The sequence below is a fragment of the Oncorhynchus tshawytscha genome, linkage group LG12, assembly GCF_018296145.1.
Source record: "Oncorhynchus tshawytscha isolate Ot180627B linkage group LG12, Otsh_v2.0, whole genome shotgun sequence".
In the NCBI taxonomy this organism is placed as follows: Eukaryota; Metazoa; Chordata; class Actinopteri; order Salmoniformes; family Salmonidae; genus Oncorhynchus; species Oncorhynchus tshawytscha.
The window spans coordinates 17,658,284-17,685,227 of NC_056440.1; the positions used below are offsets into that span (position 1 = coordinate 17,658,284).

The 26,944-nt window shown below is 43.7% G+C and overlaps 1 protein-coding gene across 1 annotated transcript in view; it reads left to right on the forward strand.

The window, feature by feature from the left end:
• LOC112240103 (dedicator of cytokinesis protein 8-like) overlaps positions 1-17,554 on the forward strand; it is a gene marked incomplete in the record, with an annotated part of 143,091 nt that extends 125,537 nt beyond the window's left edge. The window contains 12 exon segments of the mRNA XM_042331415.1: positions 7,262-7,420; positions 7,501-7,601; positions 8,184-8,376; positions 8,657-8,800; positions 8,908-9,039; positions 9,254-9,388; positions 10,091-10,177; positions 10,412-10,648; positions 10,836-10,979; positions 13,022-13,128; positions 16,061-16,228; positions 16,624-17,554. Coding sequence (XP_042187349.1) covers positions 7,262-7,420; positions 7,501-7,601; positions 8,184-8,376; positions 8,657-8,800; positions 8,908-9,039; positions 9,254-9,388; positions 10,091-10,177; positions 10,412-10,648; positions 10,836-10,979; positions 13,022-13,128; positions 16,061-16,228; positions 16,624-16,675 — 1,659 coding nt within the window.
• Positions 17,555-26,944: the final 9,390 nt, after the last annotated feature.

The following is a 26,944-nucleotide window of genomic DNA, read 5'->3' on the forward strand; positions in this document are numbered from 1 at the left end:
ATTTTGGCCCATTCCTCTGCCCACACATTTTCTATAGGATTGAGGTCAGGGCTCTGTGGCGGCCACTCCAATACCTTGAATTTGTTGTCCTAAAGCCATTTTGCCACAACTTTGGAAGTATGCTTCTGGTCATTGTCCATTTGGAAGACCCATTTGCGACCAAGCTTTAACTTCCTGACTGATGCCTTAAGATGTTGCTTCAATATATCCACATAATTTTCCTCCCTCATGATGCCATGTATTTTGTGAAGTGCACCAGTCCATCCTGCAGCAAAGCACCCCCACAACATGATGCTGCCATCCCTGTGCATCATGGTTGGGATGGTGTTCTTTGGCTTGCAAGCCTCCCCCTTTTTCCTCCAAACATAACGATGGTCATTATGGCCAAACAGTTCTATTTTTGTTTCATCAGACCAGAGAACATTTCTCCAAAAAGTACGATCTTTGTCCCCATGTGCAGTTGCAAACCGTAATCTGGCTTTTTTATGGCGGTTTTGGAGCAGTGGCTTCTTCCTTGCTGAGCGGCCTTTAAGGTTATGTCGATATAGGACTCGTTTTACTGTGGATATAGATACTTTTGTACCTGTTTCCTCCAGCATCTTCACAAGGTCCTTTGCTGTTGTTCTGAGATTGATTTACACTTTTCACAACAAAGTACGTTCATATCTAGAAGACAGAACGCATCTCCTTCCTGAGCGGTATGACCACTGCGTGGTCCCATGGTGTTTATACAAGCATACTATTGTTTGTACAGATGAATGTGGTATCTTCAGGCGTTTGGAAATTGCTCCCAAGGATGAACCAGACTTGATGAGGTCTACAATTTATTTTCTGAAGTCTTGGCTGATTTCTTTTTGATTTTCCTATGATGTCAAGCAAAGAGGCACTGAGTTTGAAGGTAGACCTTGAAATACATCCACAGGTACACCTCCAATTCACTCAAATTATGTCAATTAGCCTATCAGAAGCTCCTAAAGCCATGACATAATTTTAGACACAGTCAACTTAGTGTATAGTGTATGTAAACTTCTGACCCACTGGAATTGTGATACAGTGAATAATAAGTGAAATAATCTGTCTGTAAACAATTGTTGGAAAAATGACTTGTGTCATGCACACAGATGTCCTAACCGACTTGCAAAAACTATAGTTTGTTAACAATTAATTTGTGGAGTGGTTGAAAAACTAGTTTTAAGACAAAAATAATGTTGTTCCAAAATGGGTCCAGTTGCCAGAAAACTTGACATCCCAATTAGGATCTAGCTAAATGTACTTAAATCAGTTATAGAACCCATTGTCCTTTATGGTTGTGAGGTCTGGGGTCCACTCACCAACCAAGAATTCACAAAATGGGACAAACACCCAATTGAAATCCCCAAAAGATCTGTAAAATTCTACAACCACCTAAAAGGAAGCGATGCCCACACGTTACACTGCAACGCCCTCCCCTACAGAGAGATGAACCTAGAGAAGATTCCCCTCAGCCAGCTGGTTTTGGGGTTCTGTTCACAAACAGACTCCACAGATATCTAACAAGACACACAATCTATATAAATATATATATATATATATATATATATATATATATAAATATTTGAATGAGCAATGTCAGAGCGGCATAGACTAAGATACAGTAGAGAAGGATAGAATAGAGTATATACATATGAGATGAGTCATGCAAAATTTGTAAACATTATTAAAGTGACTAGTGTTCCATTATTAAAGTGGCCAGTGATTTCAAGTGTATGTATATAGTGCAGCGGCCGCTGTGCTAGTGATGGCTGTTTAACAGTCTGATGGCCTTGATAGAAACTGTTTTTCAATCTCTCAATCTCAGCTTTGATGCACCTGTACTGACCTCGCATTCTGGATGATAGAGGAGTGAACAGGGAGTGGCTTGGGTGGTTGTTGTCCTTGATAATCTTTTTTGGTGCAACTGCACCACCTGCAACTGCAGGGCTCTCCAGAGGGAAGTGGGGTTTGCTGAACGCAACACTGGGGGCAGGCTACCTGCCCTCCAGGACACCTACAGCACCCATTGTCACAGGAAGGCAGGTAGCCTGCCCCCAGTGTTGCGTTCGGCAAACCCCACTTCCCTCTGGAGAGACCTGCAGTTGCAGGTGGTGCAGTTGCCATACCAGGCATTGATACAGCCTGACAGGATGCTCTCAATTGTGCATCTGTAAAGGTTTGTGAGGGTTTTAGGTGACAAGCCAAATTCCTTCAGTCTCTTGAGTTTGAAGAGGCATTGTTGCGCCTTCTTCACCACACTGTCTGTGTGGGTGGACCATTTCAGTTTGTCAGTGAAGTGTACACCAAGGAACAGTCCCGTCAATGTGGATAGGGGGGTGCTCCCTCTGCTGTTTCCTGAAGTCCACGATCAGCTCCTTAGTTTTGTTTACGTTTGGTGAGGGTTATTTTCCTGGCACCACACTCCCAGGGCCCTCACCTCCTCCCTATAGGCTGTCTCGCCATTGTTGGTAATCAGGCCTACTACTGTTGTGTCGTCTACAAACTTGATGATTGAGTTGGAGGCGTGTGTGGCCATGCAGTCATGGGTGAACAGGGAGTACAGGAGGGGGCTGAGCATGCATCCTTGTGAGGCCCCACTGTTGAGGATCAGCGAAGTGGAGGTGTTGTTTCCTACCTTCACCACCTGGGGACGGCCCGTCAGAGAATACACAGTAGCAGAATACCTGACCACTGTGACAGACCCAAAATGAAGATGATCCTTGACTCTGTACAGACTCTGGGAGCATAGCCTTGCTATTGAGACAGGCAGACCTGGCTCTCGAGAGAAGAAAGTCTGTGCCCACTGCCCACAAAATTAGGTGAAAACGAGGCTGCAATTCCTTACAAAGTTATGACTACACATTTTTCCCATACATCACACTGACCCAGAAAGAATTTGAAAACAAATCAAACATTGATTTACTCCCATATCTGTTACACAAAATACCGCAAATGTGCAAATCACAACAGCAAGATTTGTGACCAGTTGTCATGAAAACAGGGCATAAACAACATTGTAAATACAAGCAATATTTATCTGTTATGTTTTTTTGCTGATAACATACTTTATCCTCATGAAATCTTTATGCATGCAATGTTTACTGTAAAATTGTATTTTGTTTCTTCTCACTTTTGTTGGTTTATTTATTTCAGTTGCTTTTCAAATGTAAATGTGTTTCCCATAGCAATGGGAGGGAGAGAAGGGGTGGGAGGTAGCGAGATGTAGATAGAGGGAGGGGTAGGGCGAGAGGGAGGTAGGGTGAGGGCTAGGGTGAGAGGGAGGTAGGGTGAGGGAGGTAGGGGTAGGAGGGGGTAGGGCGAGAGGGAGGTAGGGGAGGGTAGGGTGAGAGGGAGGAGGGTGAGGGCTAGGGTGAGAGGGAGGGAGGGGAGGGCTAGGGGGAGGGAGGTAAGGGTAGGGGGGGGGAGGGAGGGGTAGGGCAGGAGGGAGGGAGGGAGGGGTAGGGCGAGAGGGAGGGGGGAGGGAGGAGGGTGAGGGTAGGGCGAGAGGGAGGTAGGGGAGGGCTAGGGTGGAGGGAGGTAGGGGAGGGCTAGGGTGAGAGGGAGGTAAGGGTAGGGGGGGCGAGAGGGAGGGAGGGTAGGGCAGGAGGGAGGGAGGGAGGGGGTAGGGCGAGAGGGAGGGGGTAGGGGAGGGAGGGAGGGAGGGAGGGTAGGGGGCGAGAGGGAGGGAGGGGTGGGAGGGAGGGACAGGGGTAGGGCAGGAGGGAGGGAGGGAGGGGAGGGCAGGAGGGAGGGGTAGGGGAGAGGGAGGGAGGGGTAGGGGAGAGGAGGGAGGGGTAGGGCAAGAGGGAGGGAGGGTAGGGGAGAGGGAGGGAGGGAGGGAAGGGTAGGGTGGGAGGGAGGGACAGGTAGGGTGAGAGGGAGGGCGGGAGGGAGGGAGGGAAGGGAGGGAGGGAGGGAGGGAAGGGTAGGGTGGGAGAGAGGGAGGGAGGGAGGGGTAGGGCTAGCGGGAGGGAGGGGTAGAGCGAGAGGGAGTGGAGGGGTAGAGGGAGAGGGAGGGGTAGGGCGAGAGGGAGGGAGGGAGGGGTAGGGCGGGAGGTAGGGTAGGGGGAGGGAGGGAGGTAGGGGGGAAGGGAGGGAGGGACAGGTGAGGGGAGGGAGGGAAGGGTGGAGGGAGGGAGGGAAGGGTGAGGGGAGGGAGGGAGGGAAGCGGTAGGGAGGGAGGGAGGGGTAGGGTGAGAGGGAGGGAGGGAGGGAAGGGTAGTGCTGTAGGGAGGGAAGGGTAGTGCTGTAGGGAGGGAAGGGTAGTGCTGTAGGGAGGAAGGGTAGTGAGAGGGAGGGAAGGGTAGGAGAGAGGGAGGGTAGTAGGGTAGGGAGGGAAGGGTAGTGGGGTAGGGAGGGAAGGGTAGTGGTAGGAGGGAAGGGAGTGGGTAGGGAGGGAGGGAGGGAAGGGTAGTGGTAGGGAGGGAAGGGTAGTGGGTAGGGTGGGACGGAGGGAGGGAAGGGTAGGGAGGGGGGAAGGGTAGTGCGGGAGGGAGGGAAGGGTAGTGCTGTAGGGAGGGAGGGAGGGGGGTAGTGCTGTAGGGATGGAGGGGTAGTGCTGTAGGGAGGGAGGGTAGTGCTGTAGGGAGGGAGGGAGGGGTAGTGCGTAGAGGGAGGGAGGGTAGTGCTGTAGGAAGGAGGGAAGGGTAGTGCTGTAGGAAGGGAGGGAAGGGTAGTGCTGAGGAGGGAGGGAAGGGTAGTGCTGTAGGGAGGGAGGGAAGGGTAGTGCTGTAGGGAGGGAGGGAAGGGTAGTGCTGTAGGGAGGGAGGGAAGGGTAGTGGAGGGAGGGAGGAAGGGTAGTGCTGTAGGAGGGAGGGAAGGGTAGTGCTGTAGGAAGGGAGGGAAGGGTAGTGCTGTAGGGAAGGAGGGAAGGGTAGTGCTGTAGGAAGGGAGGGAAGGGTAGTGCTGTAGGGAGGGAAGGGTAGTGCTGTAGGGAGGGAGGGAAGGGTAGTGCTGTAGGGAGGAGGGAAGGGTAGTGCTGTAGGGAGGGAGGGAAGGGTAGTGCTGTAGGGGGAGGGAAGGGAGGGAAGGGTAGTGGAGGGGGAGGGAGGGAAGGGTAGTGCTGTAGGGAGGGAGGGAGGGAAGGGTAGTGCTGTAGGGAGGGAGGGAGGGAAGGGTAGTGCTGTAGGGGGAGGGAAGGGTAGTGCTGTAGGGTAGGGTAGTGCTGTAGGGAAGCTGTAGGAGGGAAGGGTAGTGCTGTAGGGAGGGAAGGGTAGTGCTGTAGGGAGGGGGAGGGAAGGGAGGGGTAGTGCTGTAGGGGGGAGGAAGGGTAGTGCTGTAGGGAGGGAGGGTAGTGCTGTAGGGAGGGAAGGGTAGTGCTGTAGGGAGGGAGGGAAGGGTAGTGCTGTAGGAAGGAGGGAAGGGTAGTGCTGTAGGGAGGGAGGGAAGGGTAGTGCTGTAGGGAGGGAGGGAGGGAAGGGTAGTGGTAGGGAGGGAGGGAGGGAAGGGTAGTGCTGTAGGGAGGAGGGAAGGGTAGTGCTGTAGGGGGAAAGGGAAGGGTAGTGCTGTAGGGGGAAAGGTAGGGTAGTGCTGTAGGGAGGGAAGGGTAGTGCTGTAGGGAGGGAGTGCTGGAGGGAAGGGTAGTGCTGTAGGGAGGGAAGGGTAGGCTGAGGGAGGGAAGGGTAGTGCTGTAGGGAGGGAGGGAAGGGTAAGGCTGTGGGGGGAAAGGTAGGGTAGTGCTGTAGGGGGGGAAAGGTAGGGTAGTGCTGTAGGGAGGGAAGGGTAGTGCTGTAGGGAGGGAAGGGTAGTGCTGTAGGGAGGGAAGGGTAGTGCTGTAGGGAGGGAAGGGTAGTGCTGTAGGGAGGGAAGGGTAGTGCTGTAGGGAGGGAAGGGTAGTGCTGTAGGGAGGGAAGGGTAGTGCTGTAGGGAGGAAGGGTAGTGCTGTAGGGAGGGAAGGGTAGTGCTGTAGGGAGGGAAGGGTAGTGCTGTAGGGAGGGAAGGGTAGTGCTGTAGGGAGGGAATGGTAGTGCTGTAGGGAGGGAAGGGTAGTGCTGGAGAGATTTGCACATCAAAGCGTTTCCACCGCCATTTCACACGTTTAATTTTACAGACCATAAAAGACTCACCTTGTCTAGGGTTTTTTGTTTTGTCCACATTTTGAACATTTACCGACACATTTTCTGTTTCCATCAGGCCTCTATTGACTTTTTAAAAAAATCCAGCATAAGGTTGGACGGAAACCTGGTTGTAGGTAAGAGAAAGGCAGAGAGAAGGATGGAAAGAAACGAGGAATAACACCATCACTCAGTGATAGTGACCCCAGCACAGGGAAGACACACACACACACAAAACGTATCAGGCCTGGCGCCACACTCGGTTTAACAGAATGGGGCCGTAGAGATGATCCATAGGTGATTATGTCTCAGCTAATGGGAGATAATTTCTCGCTTTACTGATGATGGCAGAGATGGATGGGGTTATATATATATACACACACACACACACACACACACAACCATGTCAGCCCCAAGCCCTCCGTTACCTGGAGGAAACTCTGTGACTCCCCCCCAGCAACAACTGGACTGAAGAAAGAACATGAGAAGGATAAGGAGAAAGAGACAGAGAGAGTAGTGAAAAGGAGACAGAGACAGCGAGAGCGATTCAGAGAAGGAGGGAGAAGGAGACAGAGCACGAGAGAGATTCAAAGAAAGGGACAGAGAGAGAGGTTCAGAGAAAAAGGCAGAGGGAGACAGACCTAGACATGTAGACCGACTTAAAGGGGAATATTGACAACCCTAAAGTCTACTTTATTAGCCAATACATGACTGAGCAATGTCATATCATTCTTTAATATATGCTTTTTATAGTTGAGCTTTTTATGAATACAGCCAGCCTGTGTTAATGTCCCTCCACTCCAAGCCCTGATTATGAGTATGGGCCTCCTCCTTGTCAAATCCCCCTCTACAGAGATGGACAGAGGGCCACAGGACAGGTCCCTCTCTGTCTACAGAGATGGACAGAGGGCCACAGGACAGGTCCCTCTCTGTCTACAGAGATGGACAGAGGGCCACAGGACAGGTCCCTCTCTGTCTACAGAGATGGACAGAGGGCCACAGGACAGGTCCCTCTCTGTCTACAGAGATGGACAGAGGGCCACAGGACAGGTCCCTCTCTGTCTACAGAGATGGGCCATTTAAAAAAAAGTACTGCACTATGTATGTAATGGGGTGCTATTTGGGACACAGTCTAGGTCCCACCTAACCCCAGATACTCCTGCCCCTGTTCCTCTCGCTCTCTCTGTGCTGTGTAGAACTTCTCCCGGGTGAAGATGCAGGTGACTATGTCTCTAGCCTCTCTGGTGGGGAAGTCCTCAGACTTCCATGAGGAGTACCTCCGCAGGTCCCTACGTACCATACTGGCCTATGCAGAGGAGGACACAGAGATGCAGAACACACCGCTGCCCTCACAGGTACACACACACACACACACACACACACACACACACACACACACACACACGTTGATATCAACCCTAGTGTTATTGTGTAGGTGGATGAGCTGCTGAGGAACTTAAACAGTATCCTGTCAGACACGGTGAAGATGAGAGAGTTCCAGGAAGACCCAGAGATGCTCATGGACCTCATGTACAGGTACTCACTCACTCCCTCCTTCACTCCTGCTGTAGGGCTCTGTGTATGTTTTTCTCCTGGTTCCTATTCATTTCTTTGTGGATTGGTTTCTTCTCTGTTTGTTCCTCACTATGGAAACCATGTGGTAGCAGTTTGGGACAGAGATCTGTTTTTGTGTATGTAAATCCCAGTTTGTGTGGGTGTGAATGCAGACTCTCTGTGTATGTGTCATCTGCTTACATTCTGCATGTGTAAAAGGTTATGAATTATTGAATTTACATTATGCTACCTAAAATTGACTCCCAGCCCTCCTCAAATGCTTCCCTCACCCCAAACCATTCACTCACTGACCTCCCAGCCTAACAGGATGCAAGGAGAACACATTATTATAGCTGATTACAGGACACAAAGCGTCTAATCTAGAATCAGGTCCCACCGTCCGTTCATTACAATCTAAAAGGGAAAACTGGTCCTAGATCAGCATTTCTTCTCTGAGAAGTTTTATGAATATAGTCCCAGATCTACAGGAGTACCTAAGAGCTTGAGTACTGGGGTTGGTTTGGATTTCAGCATCACTCCCCCTCTCCCTCCTTCTTTCTCCAGGATAGCAAAGGGTTACCAGACGTCTCCTGACCTGAGGTTGACCTGGCTGCAGAACATGGCGGAAAAACACAAGAACAGGAAGTGTTTTACCGAGTCGGCCATGTGTCTGGTCCATGCTGCAGCCCTGGTGGCTGAATACCTCAGCATGCTGGAGGACCACAAATACCTACCTGTGGGCAGTGTCACCTTTCAGGTGGGTACCTAGACTGCTCACTCACTCACTCACTCACTCACTCACTCACTCACTCACTCACTCACTCACTCACTCACTCACTATTGATTATGGTCTGTTGCCATAAAGGGGAACTGTATACTCAATGTAATGTTTCATTGATTGGCTGCTGTCTTGCTTAATCACTTCATGACTTTGTTTTTTGTGAAAAACAAAGCTGTCAGTAATACCTGATTGATTAATTGATTGATTCCCATTTGTAACATGCCAGATGAGTCTGATTGGTTGGTTGCTTCTATAGAACATCTCTCCCAATGTGCTGGAGGAGTCAGCGGTATCAGATGACATACTGTCCCCGGATGAGGACGGTGTCTGTTCAGGACAATACTTCACCACCAGTGGTCTGGTGGGCCTACTGAAGCAGGCTGCGGAACTCTTCAGCAACGTAAGACACACAAACAAACAAAAGCGGATCCTAAATAATGGTACTGCTGCACTCACATAAAGACACTCAACAATGGTGATAATAGTGTGTTGTTGCTTTGTTTTCAGGGTGGTCTGTATGAGACAGTGAATGAAGTGTATAAGATCATAATGCCTGTTCTGGAGGCTCACAGAGATTTCCGGGAGCTGGTCTCTACTCACGAGAAACTCCAGAGAGCCTTCGACAACATCATTCAGAAGGTACAGACAGACATCAGCGTGGACTACTCTATATGAAGGGATTACAGTCACAATACCCATGAAGTACTTAGAATTATAGTGAAATGATTCCAGTTGGACATTGATGTGCTGTATTTGGAGGAAAGCTGTCTACCTATTTCCTTCACTTGGATGTTAATTATTCTTTTTTGTATATAATGTTACAAGTCACTTTCATGTGTTTGTCGCGTCGCAGGGCCATAAGAGGATGTTTGGGACGTATTTCCGGGTGGGTTTTTATGGGGCCAAGTTTGGAGACCTGGACGAACAGGAGTTTGTTTACAAGGAGCCAGGGATCACCCACCTGCCAGAGATATCCCACAGACTGGAGGTAACTGAGAGAGAGCGTCTGCGTGCGTGTCTGTGCGTTCATGGGTGCATGCTTTTACTGCATGGATATAAAAACTGCATCTATTCAAATGAGTACTGCATCTATTCACGAGTACTGCATTTATTCATGTTAGTACTGCATTTATTCACAGGAGTACTGCATTTATTCACAGGAGTACTGCATTTATTCACAGGAGTACTGCATCTATTCACAGGAGTACTGCATCTATTCATAGGAGTACTGCATCTATTCACAGGAGTACTGCATTTATTCACAGGAGTACTGCATCTATTCACAGGAGTACTGCATCTATTCATAGGAGTACTGCATCTATTTATAGGAGTACTGCATCTATTTATAGGAGTACTGCATCTATTTATAGGAGTACTGCATCTATTTATAGGAGTACTGCATCTATTTATAGGAGTACTGCATCTATTTATAGGAGTACTGCATCTATTTATAGGAGTACTGCATCTATTTATAGGAGTACTGCATCTATTTATAGGAGTACTGCATCTATTTATAGGAGTACTGCATCTATTTATAGGAGTACTGCATCTATTTATAGGAGTACTGCATCTATTTATAGGAGTACTGCATCTATTCATAGGAGTACTGCATCTATTCATAGGAGTACTGCATCTATTCATAGGAGTACTGCATCTATTCATAGGAGTACTGTATCTATTGGTGTTGTAGAACTTCTACAGTCAGTGTTTTGGCGATGCCCTGGAGATGATCAAAGACTCCAAAGACATAGACAGAAGCAAACTGGATGCTAACAAGGTACAGTATATGACAGTACACCACCAAACCATCCTGTGTTCCTGCTGTGTCCCTTTTCACTACCTTCTGACTCGCATAAAAGTAGAGATGCATCTAGTTGTTTGTGAATGTCAAATTATTGAGAGGAACATTCACAAACAACTAGATGGATCTCCACTTTTATCCCCTCACTCGCTTTTTCTCTCATTCTCCGCCCCTCCGTTCACTCTCTCTCTCTCTCTCTCCCTCGCACAGGCCTACATACAGATCACCTACGTGGAGCCCTTCTTTGATGACTATGAGATGAAAGACCGCCTGACCAACTTTGAGAAGAACTTCAACTTGCGTCGCTTCATGTACACCACGCCCTTCACCAAGGCCGGGCGGCCGCGCGGTGAGCTCAACGAGCAGTACAAGAGGAAGACCATCCTCACCACCATGCACACCTTCCCCTACATCAAGACACGCATCAACGTCATCCAGAAAGAAGAGGTATGCTGGTAGAACAAAGCCTGTTTAGACACGGCTTTTCACTATTGGGTTCATCTTTGCTTTTTGATCGTTAATGACTCTTAGCCAATTAGACAGATATATTTTTTATTTTTTATCTGTCTAAATCTAACTTGTACCTTTTCACTTTTTTTTGCCTCTCCTTCCTTCTCATCCTCCCATCCCCAAGTTTGACCTGACTCCCATTGAGGTGGCCATCGAGGACATGCAGAAGAAGACCAGGGAGTTAGCAGTAGCCACACACAGGGAGCAGCCCGATGCTAAGATGCTCCAGATGCTTCTACAGGGTTCTGTGGGAGCCACCGTCAACCAGGTACCTCCAGCCACCTGTCCTGACCCCAAAGGAATACATTTTTCTGCGCCCCCCACACTGGCATTTTTAACATTAACATTACTGATTTGAAAGTTACTCATTGACTCCACACATCAAATGAAGAGGAAAAACAAGTGTGAAAAGCCAACTGAAGTGATGGCATAGAGTATCTCGTAGGTGTGAGTTGTATTCTCCTGAATCCTCATTACTAACCTTGAGGAAACATCCAATCTAGGAAGTTAGTAAGTAACTTGATAAAGAGCAGGTGGGAGACATGATACATCAAAGAGTCCAGTTCAACCATAACATCGTCTGTACAGTGCCTCGGCTGATTCAGTTAAAACCTTCATTCACAACCTCTTCTTTCATGTCTGCGCTAAACACTGAAACCCTTTAATCTGATGGCTTACAGCTCCCGTCAAATGTTGGCTAAATGCTAAAGTAATGATGTAGTTACACCAGGCCCCAGCTCTCTTTTGTATAGTCTATTCTGACAGCAACCTTAATGTTCATACTGTCCATAAACAAACACAGCCCTGGGCCTAATCAGTAGAGAGGGATGGCTCCCCGCTGTCCGTCCGTCTCTCCAGGCCCTAGTCTAGCACATATGTTTGCGAATGAACCCCGATGAGCATTCTAATGCCTGGCCATGTGAGCGTGCTGTGGTTTCATGATAAATATAAGTTAGGATAACACGATCCCAGAGAGGGAATGAATGGGAGCCAAATGGCTGCTTGTAGGCAGGGTTAGTGGTGACATTAGCCACACAGCGATCAGGCTAATCAGGGTCTCCTTCATCTGATCTCTTCCTTATGTCCTGGCTGAACAGTGTGGCCTTTGGACACTTTGGCTGCGTATCATATGGCACCATATTCCTTATGTAATGGGCTCTGGTCAAAAGAAGTCCACTATCTATGAAATAGAGGGCTGTTTGGAATGCATTCATTACTAAGCATTCAGTTAGTTTCCTCCAATGAATACTCAGTAATGACTTTCATTAGAGGAAACTAACTGAATACTCAGTAATGACTTTCATTAGAGGAAACTACTTCCTAACTGAATACTCAGTAATGACTTTCATTAGAGGAAACTAACTGAATACTCAGTAATGACTTTCATTAGAGGAAACTGAGTATTCAGTTAGGAAGTAGTTTCCTCTAATGAAAGTCATTACTGAGTATTCAGTTAGGAAGTAGTTTCCTCTAATGAAAGTCATTACTGAGTATTCAGTTAGTTTCCTCTAATGAAAGTCATTACTGAGTATTCATTTAGGAAGTAGTTTCCTCTAATGAAAGTCATTACTGAGCATTCAGTTAGTTTCCTCTAATGAAAGTCATTACTGAGTATTCAGTTAGTTTCCTCTAATGAAAGTCATTACTGAGTATTCAGTTAGTTTCCTCTAATGAAAGTCATTACTGAGTATTCAGTTAGTTTCCTCTAATGAAAGTCATTACTGAGTATTCAGTTAGGAAGTAGTTTCCTCTAATGAAAGTCATTACTGAGTATTCAGTTAGGAAGTAGTTTCCTCTAATGAAAGTCATTACTGAGTATTCAGTTAGTTTCCTCTAATGAAAGTCATTACTGAGTATTCAGTTAGGAAGTAGTTTCCTCTAATGAAAGTCATTACTGAGTATTCAGTTAGTTTCCTCTAATGAAAGTCATTACTGAGTATTCAGTTAGGAAGTAGTTTCCTCTAATGAAAGTCATTACTGAGTATTCAGTTAGGAAGTAGTTTCCTCTAATGAAAGTCATTACTGAGTATTCAGTTAGTTTCCTCTAATGAAAGTCATTACTGAGTATTCAGTTAGGAAGTCCTTTCCTCTAATGAAAGCAAGGCATTCATCATTGCTCCCCTCTTTTCCTTCCATCCTTCACACTGTGTGTGTGTGTGTGTGTGTGTGTGTGTGTGTGTGTGTGTGTGTGTGTGTGTGTGTGTGTGTGTGTGTGTGTGTGTGTGTGTGTGTGTGTGTGTGTGTGTGTGTGTGTGTGTGTGTGTGTGTGTGTGTGTGTGTGTGTGTGTGTGTGTGTGTGTGCGCGCGTAGGGACCGTTGGAGGTGGCCCAGGTCTTTCTGAATGAGATCCCAGCAGACCCCAAGCTCTTCCGCCACCACAACAAACTGCGCCTGTGTTTCAAAGAGTTCATCATGAGGTGAGAGTCAAACCAAACACTACCATGCAACTGCAATCCATGCCTACCAGCCAGTGATGAGAGTACATCAAACTTACACTTTGTGCTCTCACTTTTGATCTTGCTCTGACACTTGTTTTGGGTGCAGTTCGATTCTCCATATTTTCCCCAAAGTGTACACTCGTTTTCAATGCCGGCAATAGTACATTTTGTGGTGGAATTCAGTGAGGGGAAAAAAGTATTTGATCCCCTGCTGATTTTGTACGTTTGCCCACTGACAAAGAAATGATCAGACTATAATTTTAATGGTAGGTTTATTTGAACAGTGAGAGACAGAATAACAACAAAAACCCAGAAAAACACATGTCAATAATGTTATAAATTGATTTGCATTTTAATGAGGAAAATAAGTATTTGACCCCCTCTCAACCAGAAAGGTTTCTGGCTCCCAGGTGTCTTTTATACAGGTAACGAGCTGAGATTAGGAGCACACTCTTAATGGGAGTGCTCCTAATCTCAGTTTGTTACCTGTATAAAAGACACCTGTCCACAGAAGCAATCAATCAGATTCCAAACTCTCCACCATGGCCAAGACCAAAGAGCTCTCCAAGGATGTCAGGGACAAGATTGTAGACCTACACAAGGCTGGAATGGGCTACAAAACCATCGCCAAGCAGCTTGGTGAGAAGGTGATGACAGTTGTGATTATTCGCAAATGGAAGAAACACAAAATAACTGTCAATCTCCCTCGGCCTGGGGCTCCATGCAAGATCTCACCTCGTGGAGTTGCAATGATCATGAGAACGGTGAGGAATCAGCCCAGAACTACATGGGAGGATCTTGTCAATGATCTCAAGGCAGCTGGGACCATAGTCACCAAGAAAACAATTGGTAACACACTACTCCATGAAGAACTGAAATCCTGTATCGCCCGCAAGGTCCCCCTGCTCAAGAAAGCACATATACATGCCTGTCTGAAGTTTTCCAATGAACATCTGAATGATTCAGAGGACAACTGGGTGAAAGTGTTGTGGTCAGATGAGATGAAGGAGTGGGACAAAATCCATCCTGACATGTGCAAACCTGGTGGCCAACTACAAGAAACGTCTGACCTCTGTGATTGCCAACAAGGGTTTTTCCACCAAGTACTAAGTCATGTTTTGCAGAGGGGTCAAATATTTATTTCCCTCATTAAAATGCAAATCAATTTATAACATTTTTGACATGTGTTTTTCTGGGTTTTTGTTGTTATTCTGTCTCTCACTGTTCAAATAAACCTACCATTAACATTATAGACTGATCATTTCTTTGTCAGTGGGCAAACGTACAAAATCAGCAGGGGATCAAATACTTTTTTCCCTCACTGTATATATTTCTGGCATTAATGGTTTGAAATAGTTTTAGTGGTACTGTTGCATGGTACTATTGGGCTCCCGAGTGGCGCAGTGGTGTAAGGCACTGCATCTCAGTGCTAGAGGTGTCACTATAGACACCCTGGTTCAAATCCAGGCTGTATCACAACCGGCCACAATTGGCCCACGTCGTTTGGTTGGTGTAGGCCGTCATTGTAAATAAGAATTTGTTCTTAACTGATTTGTCTAATTAAATAAATACAAATGATAATTATACAAAATGGTGGACATGGAAAAGCAAGCGCATGACAGTTAAAACCAGCTATGTATGCACTCACACCATCTGTCTTGTGTGTGTGTGTGTGTGTGTGTGTGTGTGTGTTGTGGTGTGTGTGTGTGTGTGTGTGTGTGTGACTGCGGTGTTATTACTGGAATACATTCCTAGGTGATACTGAAGGAATCTAGACGTTGTATAAAATCACAACAGGACAGGTGTATTAACTTGTTTCCCCTTTAATATCACTCAGCTGCGTGGAACAGAAAAACGTTATTGTTCCCTGGGGACTTTCATTTTAACTTGAATATTTTAAACATAATTTAAACCAACCGTCTAAACGGATGAGGCAGGGACTGTGGTGATTTGGTCCAGGGAGTGTGTCTCTGTGTGCGAGTGTGTATGTGTGTCTTGTATCGTTTGCCTCCGAAAGGTGGCTTTCATTTGGGAACCCTCATGTCACATTCCAACTACGTTGATTGCTGCAAGCAGGCCAGCAAATATTTACCGTCATTTCAGAAACATTTATTTTCTTCCATAATCCATGCAAGTTTGCACGAGCTCATTATATTCCAAGTATCCACTTCTCAAGCTGCTATTTGGGCTGGAAGGACGATGGCTAGCTAGTAGCAACACATCAACTGAGGTTTTTCGGGGGGGAGTGAAATGCTTTTTTCCCCCCAGCCCCCTTTTTTTCAGCAGTCCCCATGCATTTACTGTATTCTGTTAGATTACATTTGTCATATTACTTGCATTAAAAGGGGAGAGAAGTGCAACCATGTGTTTTATAAGCATCCTGGTATTTCCATTTCCTTCTGCCTCGTTCATCCATTATGCATGTTGTAATTGTGACTGTGGGCAGACCAGACCCCGTACCGTACCTGTCCTCTGAAATGAGGTTCAACCCCAGGGTACTGTGTTTGGGCATGGATCACTATACTCCCTGCCACTCTCAGCACAGTACTACAAGAGACACTTTCCTTCCTTGAGCAATCCTGTACTAAAAAATGAAGCAAGGCTCAGAGAAAGACTGAACATCTAATACAGGTGGACACACAGGTTGTTTAATAAGGTGAAACAATTATTAAATGCCAATGTGAACTGATTTGGGGACAAATCCATGTCGGTCACATAGTTTGTTCAGGAAATGAACTGAAATGCATGAAAAGAAAATAAGGAAACGAAATGGATGCATGAACATCCTCATGAAGATGAATGAAAAGTAATGTCAGGTCAGTGTTGAGTGATGAAAGTAAGGAGAGGAACTCATTCAAGACTTGAGACACAGCCCACAGTATGGTTACCCCCCCCCCCTGTTCCTCTCTAGGTGTGGTGAGGCTGTGGAGAAGAACAAGCACCTGATCACGTTGGACCAGAAGGAGTACCAACAGGAGTTGAAGAAGAACTACAACCGTCTGAGAGAGAACCTGCGGCCCATGCTGGAGAGGAAGATACCCGAGCTCTACAAACCCATCAAACCACGCCTGGGGAACAGGTAACGGATCATCAAAGTGCGCAATGCAGGGTTGAGTCCATTCGGGCCCAAATGTGAGAGGAAATGTTTGGAAACGGAGGAGGTTTATAGTTTTGTCCCAAATGGCACCCCATTCCCTATACCACTATGGCCCCTGGTCCAAAGTAGTGCACTACTGTATATAGGGAAAATAGTTCCGTTTGGAACACCACTGATACCTGAATATTTTTAATAAGAATGTTAGTTTCATGTTAATCCTATTAAGAGTCCTGCTTGCTTATGTCATCTGAAAGAATCTGACAGCTGCTGTGTTGTATTTTCATGTTGCCTATGCCCCCATGCAAATGTAATTGAATAGTTTCCTCTCCTCCTCTCTCTCCTCCTCCTCCTCATCTTCTCTGCTGTCCCATCCAAAGGGATTCCGTCAAACGGCTCAGTTTCCGCAGAGCACTGGAGGAAAACTCCTGAGACGGCCAGACAGACTTCTCTATCTGAGGGAATGCTCCAGAGGCCAGAGAAAAAAGGATGCTGTAAAAGTAGAAAAGGCGGCAAAGGGAAGAGGGAGAGCAGAAGGGAGCTAACAGTCCTCATTCACCATGGAAGAGCAGTACTGTACACATGATTACACGGAGGACTTACAATAATATCTGAATCAATAACACAACATTGCTAGTTCTCTTGAGTTCTATGATTACTGCTAGTCCTAACGATGCTGCAAACTACTGTGGGTTTGAGAAAGACGAGTACAAGTTCCACATTTAAGGGATACTACAGGATGTTGGCAATGAAGCCCTTTATCTACTTCCCCAGAGTCAAATGAACTTGTGGATACCATTTTTATGCCTCTGTGTGCAGCTTGAAGGAAGTTGCTAACTAGCGTTAGTTCAACTGCCAACTAGCGTTAGCGCAATGGCTGGAAGTCTTTGGTAACTGTTGGCATGCTAGTAGATGTGTCAAGGACGTATAAGGTTTTCAAAGTAGCAAAAAAACAACACAGCAATTACAATTCCCTAAGGCTTTTTAAAATGTTAATTGGAGTGTCACCTATGCCCATATTAGTTATATTCAAGAATAAAGCCAATAATTCATTTTTATTGTGATTTCATATAAAGGTACCTTACTGTTTTTTATTTGATACATTTTTTTTGCCCATTTTTCATAATCACAAGGTTAAATATCCATGCTTAGACTGGCAGAAATAGAACTACCCTGAAAAAATGACATTTTATTTTGAATACCACATATTTGATGTGCCACGGGTACAGCTCAAAATATGTTGCAGGTTTTTTACAAAAACCTCTTGCCTTACACTGAAAAAAATGCAAAAATCTATGAAAATATCTTTCATTCATGCTTTGAGATTTGTTTTTGTCTCTGAGTCAACAAAACAAAGTTATTGTATTTTAATATAAAATACTGGTGTTATACTCTATGAAAATATTTTGTTACCCTGAATGACACTGGCACAGAATAGGATTCGCTTCCATTAAATGTTATTATTAGTCTATTAATAGTAGGCTATACTATGATAACACTGAATCAAAGTTTAAAAGTTAAATCAACTCCCTCTCCCTTTCTCTCTCAAACATGGTTTGTTACCATTTTGTTGCTAATGTTAATAATAATAATTTTACTATAATTTGAGAATGTGGCAACACTTTACGTTGCATTAAGTTGCATTATTGCACGATAGTTAATGTTGCAATTATGCATTGTTACACTCTAACTGGTAAATGTATATTCAATGCAGGTACACAAATGCAATTTCAAGATGCCTACACAAAATAGCTACATAAAATGCCCATCAACCTACTTCAATTCAAACTTGTAGAGTCTAGATATTTCATAAAGTGTCCCATACGTGAAGCAGCTATTAATGATTATAATTCATAATCCATTTGGAATCCATAATTATGTGTGCGTGTGCATAATATTATATTAACCAATATAATCCATCAGTTATACCTTAACTGCAGTGCAATAAAACATAACTTCAGTGTAATAGCGCAACTTAATGTTAAGTGTTATCCACCCAGCTTTATATCCTATTCTGTTGCTGACAGTAGCATGAAAACAATACCTTTTGTATTTGCATTTATTATGGATCCCCATTAGCTGCTGACAAACAGCAGCTACTCTTCCTGGTGTCCAACAAAATTAAGGCAGTTTATACCATTTTAAAAACATTACAATACATTCACAGATTTCACAACACACTGTGTGCCCTCAGGCCCCTACTCCACCACTACCACATATCTACAGTAGTAAATCCATGTGTATGTATAGTGCGTATGTTATCGTGTGCATGTGTCTGTGCCAATGTTTGTTGTTTCACAGTCCCCGCTGTTCCACAAGGTGTTTTTCTATCTAATTTTACTGCTTGTGTCAGTTACTTGATGCGGAATAGAGTTCCATGTAGTCATGGCTCTATGTAGTACTGTGTGCCTCCCATAGTCTGTTATGGACTTGGGGACTGTGAAGAGATCTCTTGTGGGGTATGCATGTGTGCAAGCTGTGTGCCAGTAGTTTAGACAGACAGCTCAGTGCATTCAACATGTCAATACCTCTCCTAAATAAAAGTAGTGATGAAGTCAATCTCTCCTCCACTTTGCGCCAGGAGAGATTGACATGCATATGATTAATATTAGCTCTCTGTGTACATCCAAGGGCCAGCTGTGCTGCCCTGTTCTTTTCATAAATTTTTTTGTGGCACCTGACCACACGACTGAACAGTAGTCAAGGAGCGACAAAACTAGGGCCTGTCGGACCTGCCTTGTTGATAGTGTTGTTAAGAAGGCAGAGCATTTGTTCCGGTTTTCTTCCGTCCAAGGAGAGTCGGACAAAAATGCAGCGTGGTATTTTTGATACATGTTTAATGACGACGAAAAAACGAACAATACAAAAACAACAAACGTAACGTGAAAACCTATACAGCCTATGTGGTGCAAACAAACACAGAGACAGGAACAATCACCCACGAAACACTCAAAGAATATGGCTGCCTAAATATGGTTCCCAATCAGAGACAATGATAAACACCTGCCTCTGATTGAGAACCACTCCAGACAGCCATAGACTATGCTAGAACACCCCACTAAACCACAATCCCAATACCTACGAAAACCCCAAGACAAAACACACCACATAAATAAACCCATGTCACACCCTGGCCTGACCAAAATAATAAAGAAAACACAGAATACTAAGACCAGGGCGTGACAAAACCCCCCAAAATGCAGCGTGGTGGTTATTCATGTTCTTTAATAAAGGAACTAGACATGAAATAACTAACAAAACAATAAAGGTGCGAAAACCTAAACAGTCCTATCTGGTGCAAACACAGAGACAGGAACAATCACCCACCAACACACAGTGAACCCCAGGCTACCTAAGTATGATTCTCAATCAGAGACAACTAATGACACCTGCCTTTGATTGAGAACCATACTAGGCCGAAACATAGAAATACCCAAAACCTAGAAAAACAAACAGACTGCCCACCCAACTCACGCCCTGACCATACTAAATAAATACAAAACAAAGGAAATAAAGGTCAGAACGTGACAGCATTGCTTTATTATATACAGACTTCTCCGCATCTTAGCTACTACTGCATCAATATGTTTTGACCATGACAGTTTACAATCTAGGGTTACTCCAAGCAGTTTTGTCATCTCAACTTGCTCAATTTCCAAATGATTTATTACAAGATTTAATTGAGGTTTAGGGTTTAGTGAGTGTTTTGTTCCAGATACAATGCTATAAATATTTAGGGCTAACTTATTCCTTGCCAACCACTCTGAAACTAACTGCAGCTCTTTGAGTTTTGCAGTCATTTCAGTCACTGTAGTAGCTGATGTGTGTAGTGTTGAGTCATCCGCATACATAGACACTCTGGCTTTACTCAGGGTCAGTGGTATGTCATTACTAAAAATGGAAAAAAGCAAGGGGCCTAAACAGCTACTCTGTGGAATTCCTGATTCTACCTGGATTATGTTGGAGAGGCTTCCATTAAAGAACACCCTCTGTGTTCTGTTAGACAAGTAACTCTTTATCCACATTATAGCAGTGGGTGTAAAGCCATAACACGTACGTTTTTCCAGCAGCAGACTATCAATAATGTCAAAAGCTGCACTGAAGTCCAACAAGACACAATCATTTTATCATCAATTTCTCTCAGCCAATCATCAGTCATTTGTGTAAGTGCTGAGCTTGTTGAGTGTCCTTCCCTGTAGGCATACTGAAATTCTGTTGTCAATTCCTTTACTTTACTGAATGACATTGATGAAGCGCAGAAGTCCGGACAAAAGTTATTCAAGTTAAATATTTTTTAGATACAGTATGTCGCCCATTATTCTATATATTGTTGCAAACACTAACACAATTGTGCCATGGGTGTTCATTTACATTTTTAGGATGAATTTCTACATTTTAAAAACACTTTTGTCATTCGAAGTTTAACCTGGACAGTTACACTGAAGGATATTTTGTCACTTTAGAGCTCATTAACTCCCTTAATTTAAATAGTTTGCAACACAAATATTTCTGGGTCAAAAGAAGGGTAAGAGTTGTGTGATTTAATATTATATATGTCATTTTATGTTAAATGAATGGCCTTTGGACACAAAATGTACATGTCTCGTCATTGACCCAGATACCAGTAATTGCGGTAACGCTAGTTAGAATTGGCTCGCAAAACTACCTCCAGCTTCCTTCATACTGGATGCAAAGACATAAAAATGGTGTTATCCATGAGTTCATCTGACTGAGGAAGTAGATAAAGGGCTTCATTGTCAAAATCCCAAAGTATCCCTTTAAGGTCCTTGCAGATCCAGGGAAGTGTGTGTGTGTGGACGTGTGTGTGTGTGGACGTGTTCAGTTATTCTTGTGGGGACCAGAAATCCCCGCAAGAATAATAAACAAACAAAAATTTGACCAACTGGGGACATTTTATTAGTCCCCAACAAGGTCAAATTTCTAGGGGGTTTAGGGTTAAGGTTAGAATTAGTGTTAGAACTATGTTAAGGGTTAGGGGTTAAGGTTAGGTTTTTGGGTTAAGGTTAGGGCAAGAGTACGGATTAGGTTTAGGGGTTAGGGAAAATATGATTTTGAATGGGATAGAATTGTGTGTCCCCACATGGTTAGCTGTGCAAGACTGTGTGTTTACTTTTTGTCATTGTCCTGATAAATCACTCTGTTCTGACTCATGACTGATAAATCACTCTGTTCTCCAATTTATGATCAATAACTGATGATAATTTACTCTGTTCTCTGCAAAGGGGAATCTGTACTTGCACTCGTATGTGTACAACCCTACAGACTCTCACACTGTAAACATGTAATTCCTCAGTTAACTCGTGATGCTATATGTGTTATATATGTTTGTTAGACATAATTGGCTGTGTAGATACTCATGGAGATTAATTTATTATGAGTTCACAAATTAGTCATGGTACATACAGTGCCTTCAGAATGTAGTCATACCCTTTAACTTATTACACATTTTGTTGTTGCAGCCTGAATTCAAAATTGATTAAATTTTTTTTTTCCTCACCCTACACACAATATCCTACAATGACAAAGTGAAAACATGTTTTCAGATATTTTTGCCAATTTATTGAAAATTAAATACAGAATTTTACAGAACACTTCCCTGGGCCTTCAATGACCTTAAAGGGATACTTTGGGATTTTGGCAATGAAGCCCTTTATCTACTTACATAGGTATTCACACCCCTGAGTCAATACTTTGCAGAAGCACCTTTGGCAGTGATTACAGCTGTGTCTTTCTTGGTCTCTACAAGCTTTACACGCCTGGATTGTGCAACATTTGCCCATTATTCCTTTCAAAATTCTTCAAGCTCTGTCAAATTAGTTGTTGATCATTGGTAGACAACCATTTTCTAGACCAGTAGATTGAAGTCACTGGAACTCGGCGACTTAGGAACATGCACTTTCTTCTTGGTAAGCAACTCCAGTGTAGACTTGGCCTTGTGGTTTAGGTTACTGTCCTGCTGAAAGGTGAATTCATCCTCCAGTGTCTGGTGGAAAGCAGACTGAACCAGGTTTTCTAGGATTTTGCCTGAAAACTCCTTAGTCCTTAACGATTACAAGCATACCCATAACATGATACAGCCACCACTATACTTGAAAAAATGGAGAGTTGTACTCCGTATTGTATTGTATTGTATTTGCCCTAAACATAACACTTTGTTTTGGAATATTTTTATTCTTAGGCTTCATTCTTTTTACTCTGTCAATTAGGTTAGTATTGTGGAGTAGCTAAAATGTTGTTGATCCATCCTCAGTTGTTTCCTGTCACAGCCATTAAACTCTGTAACTGTTTTAAAATGACCATTGGCCTCATGATGAAATCTCTGAGCGGTTTTCTTTTCTCTCCGGCAACTGAGTTAGGAAGGACGCCTGTATCTTTGTAGTGACTGGGTGTATTGATACACCATTGATAGTGTAATTAATAACTTCACCATGCTCAAAGGGATATTCTATTTTATTTATTTTTTACCCATCTACCAATAGCTACCCTTGTTTGCAAAGCATTGTAAAATCTCCCTGGTCTTATGGTTGAATCTGTGTTTGAAATTCACTGTTCGACTGAGCAACCTTTACAGATAATTGAATGTGTGGGGTACAGCAATGAGGTAGTCATTAAAAAATCCTGTTAAACCCTGTTAGTCCATGCAACTTATTATGAATTCATATAGGCTTGCCATAACAAAGCGGTTGAATACTTAAGACCTTTCAGCTTTTCATTTGAATTCATTTGTAAAAATGTCCCAAAACATAATTCCATTTTGACATTATGGTGTATTGTGTGTAGGCCAGTGATTCTTTTTCTTCTGTTCTCTAAATAATCCATTTTACTTTCGGGCTATAACAAAAACAAATTGGAAAAAGTCCAAGGGTGAGAATACTTTCTGAAGGCACTGTATAACATAACTAAGGCCACCAACCAAACCCACGTGGCTTATCTGGATTTGCACAGAGAGAAATAATAGATGAATGTTTACAGTTATGATACATTTTGTAATTTTCCTAATGAAAATCTATATTTGAGATAATATACAGTATCAGTTTAGTTGCCAATAACAATATTAAAACAATTGTGGTTACTATGACTGAATGTGACAAAGTCAAGGCACATATCAATACAGTTAAAATACTTATGAAAAAAACTATGTATTTACTGTATGAACAAGATAGGTTTTCAAGTATGCCCAGGCTCTTAGTCTTGTCTGTTTGTTGACGTCATGTTGTAGAACCTCATGCATTCCAATAAAGAAATCCTTTGTAATACTACTAGGAAAACTCAATACTCTGATGCTAATTCACATTCTATTGTGTTCTGTTACAATGAAGCTGCAAAGTAGTACATTAAGGCTGTGTTTACACAGGCAGCCCAATTCTGATATTTTTTCCACTCATTGGTTTTTCCACTCATTCCACTCATCCACTCACTCTTTTGACCAATCACATCAGATCTTTTCGCATCAGATCTTTTTCAGAGCTAATCTGATAGGTCAGAATACCAATGAGTGAAAGGAAATGATCCGAATTGAGCTGACTATGTAAACGCAGCCTAAGTGACGGTGAGTATAGGACAGGCTACAGTGGTCTATCAATAATCACTGGAAACCTTGTTTTTCCTTTTCTTGTGTTTTTCTTCTTCGGTGCTTTATTGAAAATGTGGGATTTTAGATCAATGTCATGCACACACATCAATGTCATGCACACACATCAATGTCATGCACACACATCAATGTCATGCACACACATCAATGTCATGCACACACATCAATGTCATGCACACACATCAATGTCATGCACACACATCAATGTCATGCACACACATCAATGTCATGCACACATCAATGTCATGCACACACATCAATGTCATGCACACACATCAATGTCATGCACACACATCAATGTCATGCACACATCAATGTCATGCACACACATCAATGTCATGCACACACATCAATGTCATGCACACACATCAATGTCATGCACACACATCAATGTCATGCACACACATCAATGTCATGCACACACATCAATGTCATGCACACACATCAATGTCATGCACACACATCAATGTCATGCACACACATCAATGTCATGCACACACATCAATGTCATGCACACACATCAATGTCATGCACAATTCAATGTCATGCACACACATCAATGTCATGCACACACATCAATGTCATGCACACACATCAATGTCATGCACACACATCAATGTCATGCACACATCAATGTCATGCACACACATCAATGTCATGCACACACATCAATGTCATGCACACACATCAATGTCATGCACACATCAATGTCATGCACACATCAATGTCATGCACACATCAGTGTCATGCACACATCAATGTCATGCACACACATCAATGTCATGCACACACATCAATGTCATGCACACACATCAATGTCATGCACACACATCAATGTCATGCACACACATCAATGTCATGCACACATCAATGTCATGCATTTGAAGCAATTCAACTTAAAATATGTTATCTTCCCTGTGGTCATTGTTCCTCCACTTATCACTACATCATCATTATCATCATTATCATTATTATCACGAGAGGACTCATGTTGCAAAATATATACTTTCCTCATTAGTGGCAAATGTTGGATCACTATCCACCTCCAGTTACAAAGATGACGATTGAATTGGAATGTGAAGCTAAGTACTGTAGCTTTAGAAGATACAGAATATACTGTAGATCTAGGTAGATTCGCAGTATCCCTCTAGTAACCACTACACTCAGATAAGCAACCTCATCTTATTGTGCTCGAGCTGCTTTATATACAGTGCCATCGGAAAGTATTTAGACTTTTTCCACATTTTGTTACGTTACAGCCTTATTCTATAATGTATTACTTTTCCCCCATCAATCTACACACAACACCCCGTAATGACAAAGCAAAAACTGTTTAAAAAAAACATTTTTGCTATTTAAATTTTTTTTTTAAACTGTTATTACATTCACATAAGCATTCAGGATAGTTAAGGTAATTTATACATGTACAGTAGATAGGAGTGAAGTGATTATGCATAGATAATAAACAGCGAGTAGCCGCAGTCAATGTAAATAGTCCGGGTGGCAATTTGATTAGCAGTCTTATAGCTTGGAGGTTGAAGCTGTTGAGGAGCCTTTTGGACCTAGACTTGGCACTCTGGTACCGCTTGCCATGTGGTAGCAGAGAGAACAGTTTATGACTTGGGTGACTGGAGTCTTTGACTATTTTTTGGGCCTTCCTCTGACACCGCCTAGTATATAGGTCCTGGATGGCAGAAAGCTTGGCCCCAGTGATGTACTGGGCTGTACGCACTACCCTCTGTAGCACGTAACGGTCAGAGGCCAAGCAGTTGCCATACAAGGCAGTGATGCAACCGGTCAGGATGCTCTCATTGGTGCAGCTGTTGACATTTTTGAGGATCTGGGGAAAGGGGTTGTCATGCCCTCTTCACGGCTGTCTTGGTGTGTTTGGACCATGATTATTTATTAGTGATGTGTACACCAAGGAACTTGAAACTCTCGACCAGCTCCACTACAGCCGATATGGGGGCCTGTTCGGCCCTCCTTTTCCTGTAGTCTATGATCATCTTCTTTGTCTTGCTCACATTGAGGGAGATATTATTGTCCTGGCACCACACTGCCAGGTATCTGACCTCCCTATAGGCTGTCTCATCGTTGTCGGTGATCAGGCCTACCACTGTGGTGTCATCAGCAAACTTAATGATGGTGTTGGAGTCATGCTTGGCCATGCAGTCAGAGGTGAAACGTACAGGAGGGGACTAAGCATACACCCCTGAGGGGCCCTGGTGTTGAGGATCAGCATGGCAGATGTGTTGTTGCCTACTCTTACCACCTGTGGGCAGACCATCAGGAAGCCCAGGATCCAGTTGCAGAGGGAGGTGTTTAGTCCCATGGTGATGAGCTTTGTGGGCACCATGGTGTTGAATGCTGAGCTGTAGTCAATGAACTGCGTTCTCACATAGGTGTTCCCTTTGTCCAGGTGGTAAAGGGCAGTGTGGAGTGTAGAACACCAAAACAAACAAAAAACAAATAATATATGAGCAAACTGTTTTGACCGGGAAACATTTTAAACATGATTATTCGTATCTTATCTATTCTTTCCATTGTTGGCCTATATTCTAACCACAATTCACAATAAAAAATGCAAAGCTTACCTTTAAAAAAATAATAATAATAATTGAATAAATGGAAAATACACCACACCTTTCCAAGGACAGAGTATCATCCGTGCCTTGAAAAACAGGTAATTTTCCTGTACGTGCATTTTTCTAAATTCATATTTAGGCCCTATCCCCAGTTGCAGAGAACTAGTTACAGCTCTGCCCTGGATCTAGACCAAGGAAACATGTATCTATACTGAACAAAAAAAAACACAACATGTAAAGTGTTGGTCCCATGTTTCATTAGCTGAAATACAAAATCCCAGAGATTTCCCATTTTATTTAGCAAAAATGTTGTGCACATTTGTTTATATCCCTGGTAGTGAGTGTTTCTCCTTAGCCAAGATAATCCATCCACCTGATAGGTGTGGCATATCAAGAAGCTGATTAAACATTATGATCATTACACAGGTGCACCTTGTGCTGGGGAAAATAAAAGGCCCCTCTAAAATGTGCACTTTTGTCACACAACACAATGCCACAGATGTC